This window comes from Octopus sinensis, linkage group LG18 (assembly GCF_006345805.1).
Source record: "Octopus sinensis linkage group LG18, ASM634580v1, whole genome shotgun sequence".
Classification (NCBI taxonomy): domain Eukaryota; kingdom Metazoa; phylum Mollusca; class Cephalopoda; order Octopoda; family Octopodidae; genus Octopus; species Octopus sinensis.
In genome coordinates, this window is record NC_043014.1 from 3980970 (window position 1) to 3991427 (window position 10458).

General features: G+C 37.8%; 1 protein-coding gene across 1 annotated transcript in view; it reads right to left on the reverse strand.

Moving 5' to 3' along the window:
* Positions 1–3522: 3522 nt before the first annotated feature.
* Positions 3523–10458, reverse strand: part of LOC118767008 (short-chain collagen C4-like) — a 40329-nt gene continuing 33393 nt past the window's right edge. The window contains exon 5 of the mRNA XM_036510914.1: positions 3523–4117. Within this exon, the coding sequence (XP_036366807.1) occupies positions 3618–4117 (500 nt within the window). The 3' untranslated portion in view covers positions 3523–3617. The remainder of the gene's footprint in view (positions 4118–10458) is intronic.

Consider the following 10458-nt stretch of genomic DNA (forward strand, 5'->3'; position numbering starts at 1 on the left):
GTGTGTGTGTGTGTATAGCACACATAGTGTGTATGTATCTATGTTTTATGTATGTGTCTGTTATTGTCGGACCACTATCGATTCTCAACTGATGTCGGTGTGTTTACGTCCGCGTTACATAGCGGTTCGGCTAGAGATACCGATAGAATGAGCAATAGGCTTACAAAGAATAATTCCTTAAGTCACTTTGTCCTACTAAACGCTGTGCTCTAGCATGGCCGCCGTCAAATGACTGAAACAGGTAAAAGAATATATGTATATACAAACACACACACACACACACACACACACACACACACACATACACATACATATATATATATAGATAAATAGAGAGAGAGAGAGAGAGAGATAGACAGAGAGAGAGAGAGAGATAGACAGAGAGATACAGTGATAGATACACACACGCATACATTTGTTTGTATATATATATCTATATATGTTCACGCACTAATATATTCATATATATGTATATTTATATATACATATATATGTATATTATATATTCAAATATATGTACATGTATATATATGTATGTTTAGGTGTGTGCGCCTGTGTGTTCGTGTGTGATTACGTGTGTGATCTTATGGGTGTGTGTGTCCTCCATAGGAACATGTGTACGTGATTCATGCATACATCCTTACATTCATCCATCCATCCGTACGTACATACATCCACATATTAATACATACATACGTAAATGCATACATACATACATGCATATATAAATACATAAAGACATACATATATTAACACAAAATCCATGACTTACCGTTTTCGATTTCTCTTCCATTTTTCCTATTCTTGAATCTTGATTAAGAATCACGATCGTCAGAACGAGAAGAACCCCAAAAGCTATGAGAGAAGAAATGGAATAACGCTGCGAAATATTCCTGGACAGTTGTGCGAAATCCATTCTGGTGACAGTTGTCGGCCGTAAGTGATACTTCGTGTGGCTTCAACAAAAGATCGAGATGCGAGGTTTAAGCTGAAGACCTGTAACTGAATTCCACGTATTTATTGAGCGCACAACAACCCAGCTCTGGCATAGATCATATCGTAAATTTATGAACCAATGCGATTGGTGGAACTGTAAAAGTGGGCGTGAACTTGTCTGACAGGTTTAATTATTGGAAAGAGATGGTTTGATATTGTCACACAATAATTAGCAAAATATTTTGATGAATGAGAGACACGTGTAAAGTGAAATGATTCCTGTTTCTGGATATATTATGATATATTTATTTACTAATGTTGTTATTTAATTTTATTTGTTATTCTTGGGAAACTGTTTTATTATTCAGTGTGGGAAATATTTCGTTCAACCAACAAATACACAGAAACACACACACACACTGACAAACACACACACACTGACACACACACAAACACTGACACACACAAACACACATACACTCACACACACATACAAACCCTTACTCAAACACACACATACAAACATTGACACACACACACGTACACACTGACATACATACACACACACACACTGACACACACAAACACACTTATATACACAGACACACACACACACACTGACACGCACTAACATACACATACACAAAACTGACACACATACACACTGACACACACACACACTGACACACACACTGAGACACACACACATTGACACACACGTACTGACACACACACACACACACTGACACACACTGACACACACACACACACTGACACATACACACACATACATGCTGACACACAGACTGACACACACACGCACACACAAAACTGACATACACACACACACACATACACACACACAACCACACACACAAACACACACATAGTGACACACACACACACACATATACACACACATAGTGACACACACACACACACACACACACACACACATATACACACACACACACAATCACACACACACAATCACACACACTGACACACACACACACACACACAGAAGGAAAGATGCGGGCACGTACGAGCGACCGCATTTACTGTTGGGGCACAAGGTTGAAGTCAACTCCTCTAGCGAAGTATTTATCAAAGAGAAATACCGAAGGGAGGTAACTCACGACAGACTCCAGCCTGGCGCTCTAATGGCGTCACTTACTCGTTGTTGTTGACTATGTTTAAGTTAAAGCTATGGCTATAAGTTTGTCCAGATATTCCCTTCTTCGGTATTTTCTTTTGATAACGGCTGAACTGGAACCCGATAGGGAGCAGCACTGGACTGATATGCTGTTTTTGCAGCTTTTTGCACAGAATTTGCCTTTAGATTTTGAAATATGCCATTAGCACATTTTAACGAACCTAAAAATTGCTTGTGCCTAATACTGAGCGCTAATACTGTTCACTGGAAACGCCATGTTGAATGTTTCCATATATTCATTTGTCAATTTGCATTTCGTGCTTTCATATTACTTAATTATTATTCTTTTTCTCTAGCCTTTTCACAATCGAGCATTCTTATGGCACGCAATTAATCGGACAAAAAACGTGCTGCCACCCACAGATCCCTCTTTCCACGGATACCTTCGTTTATCTGGCAGCCATTCTACAAACTCCCACATACAAGGAGCAATCATGCTGGGTAGAGTGTGAAAGACTCAACATGTTGCACTGATTCCACCTAATGTATATTTTATAAGTGCTGTTCCTTTCCTTACTAAGTCGTTTATGTGTGTTACAGTTATTGTATTCATGTATCTCGAAGCAAGTTCCTCTTCTGCGAGTTTGATAGTTTTATGTTACAGATGGAGATAATTTGTTGAACTCGATGTTTTGTGGTGTTGCTGTAGATTCGGTTGATGCTGTTCCTGAAGTCTACTCATATTTCTTGGTGGTTTCATATTTTATTTTGGCACATCAGTTTTCAGGGAACGATGAGAGGCTGCGTGTGTAATGTGATGCAAGGCTGTGTATGTGTGTGATTTTTGTAGAAGAGTGGGAATATGTGAATGTAGGTTGAAAATAGTTAATCGTGGGACGTGTACTTGTACCCATTTCGAAAGCGTTTCGTGAAAATTTCAATGTGTTAGTAACCTGACAACTCGTTAGGTAGTCAACATTTTGTGGTATTTCTTCAGTGGATATCAAATATCCTTTATTAGGTAATATCCGCGATTGGATTGCAGAGATTTCATCGCATCGATTGTAGTTACAATGATACGTATGGGAGTAATTTAGTGATGTTAGTTATAAGCTTTTTTCGTGTTTTCTGAAGATTGATCATGAAAGGGTGATATATTTGTACGGAGGTGTTTCATTTGGGGATTGTTTTCATTTTAAGACGGAATACAACACACATTTAATCGAATCATCATTTTATTTCAACTTTGAAATGTGATAAACTGAACCTCATACAATGTATTCTAGAATCATTCCCTGAGGATTACATCGTACTGTTAAGCTATTTGTCACATTCTATGACGTCTCTGTTGTTTCGTTTTGAATATTTTCTGAAAACTTGTAGCAGCAATTTATTTAACGATATATATTAGTCGTATAAAATTTTGCGAAACACAATTACAAGAAACGTATATGTTGCTTTATTATATTATATTTTATGATTCGCCGACATAAATTTTCATATAGAAACGAATGTAAATTTCTATTCAATATTTACTGCACACAACGCAGGTTAATTCTCGACCATTGACATACGGTGGACATGGCAATGAACCACAAGCAGCCTGAACGAAATATAATAGAGCTCCGTCTTCGTTACTGTAACCCGCTGGATCAGCTTCTGGTGCGTAGTCCACACACACATATTCAAGTCTGCCCTTATGATCATGACGCGCGGTCATCAAATATCCTGAAAATTCAATCGTCCAACCAGGGTAACAGCGTGTCCTAGCTGGTAACATCATTACAACAGCAGGTTGTCGTGTCAAACAGACAGCGCACGGAACGTTGTGTTCATAAATTGATTCAGCGTTAGCAAAAGAAAAGAGTTTATTAGTTGGGTATAATTCGAATTGATATTCACTGCCATAAATGTAACCACATTTTTCTACTTCTGTCGTATAATTGGCCCAAATGGGATCGTTAGGTAAACACAAGAGATTACTACCGCCACCTGTGTGGTCAAAGAATTGTCCACCAACCACACCTAGAATTGGTAAGAATAAATCAAATAAAAAAGATGTTAAGCAAAATTATATATGAAATAACGGAAACATTCATTACAATTTGACCCTTAAAAGAAGTCATGTTTAGCCACGTGTGAACGAATTGTGGTGTATATGTTAGTGTTTATATGAGTTTAAGCTGTGTGTTGGTGTATGCTTGAGATCATAGCTGTGCATTTGCATTCTCTTCATATATATATATATATATATATATATATATATATATATATATATATCGAAGTAAGCAACAAGGATATCCAGAGATAATGCAGTACGATTGTTTCATGCAACTCCATTTAATTGAACAATACAATCATTACATCAATTTAAAATATAGAGGAATCTTCAGCTGCACAAATACATAGGATTTAATTCAATTAAAACAGATTGACAAATTAGTATAATTATACCCAAAATCTCCAAGAAGTTAAGGAGATACACAAAGAACATGTTGTCTCTACTTCAGCATAGTAGTTAATAAAATTATCAAAAAATTTATGAATACTTATGAATAGAAAAAATATTCAACAATTTCTATCCTTTTGTTATAATATTCTTCTAAATAATTCTTTGGAAAACCCTAAACTTCAACTGTATTCATAGCAACATTGTTTAAAATATTTAACTATAATATATGATAAGACCTTCCGTTTCATTGTCAATTGTCTGCCAGTGTGCGACCCCCTTAATTATCAGCTAACACCTTGTTTTAAGTTTTCCCTTACTAAATCTCATAGTATTGCTTACAATAATTCTTGAATTTTTATGACTATACCAACTAGAATGTCTATCTACTGCCTGAGCCCTCCCCCTAACAGATACTGCCCTATGTTCTCTCAGGCTTAGATATACAAAGGATTTGTAAATTAGTCTATAAATTAAAACTGACCCCATAAAGACAAAAAATCAGTGGTAAGTTGAGTCTTCTTTATAATTTTAGTAACTGCTATGCTGAAGTAGAGACAACATGTTCTATGTAATATTTTGGAGATTTTAAGTATAATTATACAAATGTGTCCATCTGTTGGAATTCAATTAAATCCAACGTATTTTGCAGCTGAAAATTGCTCTAAATTTTAAACTGATGTAATGATTGCATTGTTCAATTAAATGGAGTTGCATGAAACGAACGTACTGCATTATCTCTGGATATCATCGTTGCTTATTTTAATTTTAATCACCTTAATTTGAAATTGTATGGATAATGTCGTACTAAATTCTGGAGGATCAACTTAAGTGCCATATTCATCTGAATCAATATATATATATTTTATATATATATATATATATAATATATATGTAAGTATATGTATATATATATATGTTGTGTGTATACGGGCAAGTATTTGGGGATATGACGTGGATTATTATGTAAGTTTGCATGGGGAAGTGTATTTGCGTGGATGTTAATAGAAGGAGAAAAAGAAAGGAATTCGGTAACGCATGTACTCGTGTTTACCCGAAATGGAAAAGGTGTTCACGAGTGAACGGGGATATTTTTGGTGATGGAGTCGGCGACCGATAAAATATACGTATAGGATTTATAAAGAGCAGATTCAGAGCATTTTAAAGGAATGTGAGGTTGATTGGGGACGCAGCTTGTAGCAGCAGTTTTGAATTGGAAGTTTCGGAATTACCTTACAAAAATATCCTGGATAATTAATGAGGTGATGTGGTGCATGAAAAGAGCAAGGTTTTAGCGATAGGACGATTTCGGTGACGCGGAGAAGAATAGAAGTGCATTCTGTACTCTGTTGTGTTCTCTCACTAATATTTAGTCTCTCTCTATTTTACTTAATGAATAAAGTCCTTAGCTTTTTCCATCAGTTACATGTGGCTTGTCCAGTCCTCATTCTACATTGTGCGTTCATTTCATTAATCGTTTACAGTCACTGTCATCAATTATAATAGACTCTATTCAATTTAGCCCACACCTACGATCATTGGGCACTCTAGTTAATGATAGTCAAGTGGCCACTTTTCAGCTCTGGTCACTCACGTACAATACCACCATCCGTAGCCTGGACAATTGATCACCAGTTAGCAGCCTCGGTATTTGATATATACAATCAAAAGCTGGTCAGCCAGAAATTCTTGATCGCCATGGTGGTTTTCAGTCCCGCCCCTATCTGTAATTTAACGTAGAGATATCTATATTCTGCGGTTAGACAACATCATTTTCATTTGGTCCGTAGTAGATAACATATAATATTCTGATTTGACCAAATACCTACAAAGGAGTAAGCAGTCTTGTGTAGTTTTTGTATAGTTTACAGGTATAGACGTTTGAAACGTGACATATCGTAAGAGGATTTGAAAACGTTTATGTCAGACACCCCGACAAAGGTGAGTGTGTGTGCATGTGCGTGAGAGAGAGGGTGAGAGAGAAAGGGAGGCAACAAAAAGAGAGAATGAGAGGTATAAAAAGAGAACAAGAGAAAGACAAAAAGAGAATGAGAGGTCAGAAATATAAAGTATACTAACCGTCATATACAAGGTTTGAATAAGGAGGACAAGTTGTTCTACCCCACCGGGTATACAATGATCCGAGACCGGGTTCTGTGAAATTAAAATGAAATAATGTAGTTTAAAAGAAAGAATTGGGGGATCATTTACAAAGTAGGTTTTTGGATGGGAAGGAATTGATGGAGAAGAGAGAAATATAGAATTTAAGAAAGAACGAGTGAATGAATGAAAGTCAGAACGAAAGATGTAAATAATAAGAATAAATTGTAAAGAAAGAAAGAAGACATTTGTCTGTTGAGCTTGTTGGTGACGTTGATGTCAAAGATTTGAGAGATTAATCTCAGAATATCAGAATGTGTATCGGTCTCCGCTATGAACGGATGTATGTATGATACGTAAACTTGGGTATGAGTATATATACTTCTCAATAGAATAATGATAAAACTCAATAGAATAATGATAGAATATTCGCCATGTGCGAGTATTCATCGGTCAATTACAAATATCAGTTGGAACTCGGCGCAAATAAGGCCATCATAACTACAATATGAAAATAACAACTATCCCGCATCATTTGTCGATTTAGTTAAAAGATATCGCATCCGGATCTCGAGTAGAGGGGTCCGTTCGATAAATGTATAGCACAACCCACCCAATACCGGTGCAACCAGTAAGAAGCCAGCAACTTAATCTGGGGTGCGTGAGGTGGGAGCACGAAATTGACGGTCTCAGGAAATCAAAGCAGATGAAGAAGGGAACAACCTTTAATAATTGAGAATTAAAACATCAAAATTGTTAGATATAATCTGCCTGTAAGATATAATCGGTGTCTCCTCTACAAAATTTCGTTTCTCCGATAGCGTACACCTGGATATAGGCTTGAAACTCCACTACGCAACTGTGGTGCCAACAATGTCTGCACAGGTGAGATTAGGATACTCTCAATACCCAGCTTTCGGATTGTATTATGGAGTGAAACCGACTAGGTGTGAGGGTTCACCTCTTGAAGCTAAGGCTGAATATGAAGGACCACTGTGGCTGCTGTAAGTATATGCAGCAAACAGCGGGGTCAAATACATATCCTTCCTAAGCAAATTCACCTCAGCTTTAGATATATTTGGGGTAAAGTCATTTGTCCTGCCAGGAGACTTCAGTGCACACCTTGGCACTGATAACCGTGAGAAGGGTTGATTGGAAGGAATGTCGTCAGTGAACTTAATGGACAGGTCATAGTAGACTTCTGTGCAGGATACACACTCTCATCTCTTTGGTATGGATATTATTTTAAGACAGGGATATTTATAAGGGTACCTGGTATAGAAATTCTGAGAGATTTCAGTCATCTTTCACTCTTTGATGAACGTTCGGGTTTTGACTACCTAAATGTCTGAAAACCTGAAAATTCCTACAGTCTGCCGAACACTGGAAATTGGTAAGCCGTGGATGCTGCGATCAGAAACAAAAATGTGTAGACTTTTGCATCCAAATTGAGAGTGTCCCTCCTAAATTAAGTTGGATATCGAAATACATTCGTGATTGTATTATTTTTTTCGGTAGGTTCTTCTTCGTTTGAACGCTTATTTGAGCTAAACTCACTTAAATGTGATAAAACTGCTTGTGAAAAGCATGTTCGGTTTGATATTTTAGAAGCCATAAATACAGATGGTATTCTCTGAGTGTCCCATGTACGCTAGGTCGATGAGGCCTCTGGAAAAACACCAAGGCAATGGTAATATGGGGTGACAATCACAATTTTTTCAAACAAAGACCAAAGAGTGTGTTCTAATTATAGAAAAGTCTAAACTAGATTTCAGGAAAAGATATGTAGGGAAGTTATCGCGCCAAAGGTTACTGTCCGGGACACAGTACACCCGACCAGAGAGTCATTCAAAGACAGATCTTCCAGCAAACGTTGAAGCATTTCCAAGAGGAATACGCTGTAAACCACGAAAAGGCACATGATCACGTGCCCTGAGGGATGTTGTGGATGGTTTACCAGGAAGGTGAGTTTACTGCGCAAATACTGGTTGCCATAAAATATTTATATGGATGTTAAAATGATTGTATTTATGTAAAAGTGGAAAGTTTTCAACGAGAAGTTTTCACTTAGTTGAAGTGTGCATTGTTAATGCCCCTTCTCACATTCTATTTTGTGATCTGGTTGAATATGCTCAGCCATTGTGGTAGAGGTATCCCAATTCATCTCTACGTGATCGGTCGACTGTTATTTGTAGACGACAAGCTGCTACCTAATTTGTCTGATTGTCACCAACAACGTGCACTGAATGGGTTGGCTGCCGAGTACACCAAGGCAGGATTGACAAATATGCACTGTGTAGGAAAGTGGAACATCATTATTTCGGGTCTCTATTCGCGAATGATTGGAAGCACAAGAGTTGACAGAATGCTGAATTGTAGATATAAACGCAGTGATGCGCCAGCTCGGGCATTTGATTCTCAGATGAAGAAGGCATTCATGCTTTTCGTATGCAAGCCGGTGGGCTCGCTCTGAGCACTCTAATGTTTTCACAGTGAATGTACCGGCCGACTAGGACACTCGGCAAAGAGCTCCCTCAGAGGAAACGTGCGGGCCGAAACAATTCTCGACGTTGCACTGCATATTTTATTTATTTGTTTTTTATTTATTAAATTTGGCTCAAAAGCAAATAGCAAGGCCATGTAGGGGGACATGGAGTTAAGTACAGGGTGGTGTTCATGTGAAGAGTTCAGGCCACTTGAGGTCCAGGGAGGCTTTGAACAAAGCGGTCGTCGGCATCTTCACCATCTCTTCTGGCAGCTTGTTCCACGGATCGGCAACCCGGACGGAGAACGCTCCTCTCCTTCGACTGAGACGAAATCGTCGCAGGTAGAGCTTTTCGGAATGACCCCGCAGCCGACGCTCATATATATACTCATATACACACAATAAATGGCATAGTATATTAGAATAACATTATATTTAGGGAATTCTTGTAAAGTAGAACATATTTTGAAATAAATTCAGGCAAGTGTCTGAGTTTATATTATTGTGGATATATGGATAGTAATGTGGAACTAATTCAAAGTTGGTAAAATTTTAAATCATTAGTTAAGGAGACACGGGTAAAAGACTTTAGCCATAAAATCAGTTCTTACTTGGCGTATCATCAGGTTTATCGTCGAGAGATTTCTTGGAGATGAAACGGTTCTGTGAAAAAATAGAAATAGCATCATATAAATAGAACTTCAGTGTATTTATTATCGGACAGGTATCATTGCAGACACTACCATCTCAACCCCTTAGGAATATTCTAGAAGGCGCTTCAATCGAGTCGAACGATTTTCTGAACAATATCAGACAATAAAAATCTGAATTTCAAATGACATCGTTTGGTGAATCTAAGAAGATAGATAAACATGAATTTACGCCGACGTGAAAGTTCAAGGGCAAGTCTATCCCCTCATTGGTTCCCTGGTACCCGCGAATGAACAACCACCGTTCCTCCAAACTTACTCTATAAGTGATGTAGGACAACAAACCCGACGTGAGGTGTCAAAATTTCCGATGATGGGTCGTGTTAGACACAGCGCACACTGCTGCAAAGAAGAGTATATCCACTGACAGCTTTTCGGTGCGTTCAAAAATCACTCAAACTCCACCTCCAATTTTGCATGACAGGTTAGGGCCTGAAACACTCCAAACGGACGCTTAGCATGTTGCTTAGTCGAATTAGCCCAGCATTTACTCTACAAATGTTTTTTTGTCAATGTTGCACTTTCCCATATCACCTGTTTCAAAATGACTGGAATATATTATATACCATCTTTGCCATTTTAAACCCCTGCAATGCCGGGTATGACTGCTAGTACACACACA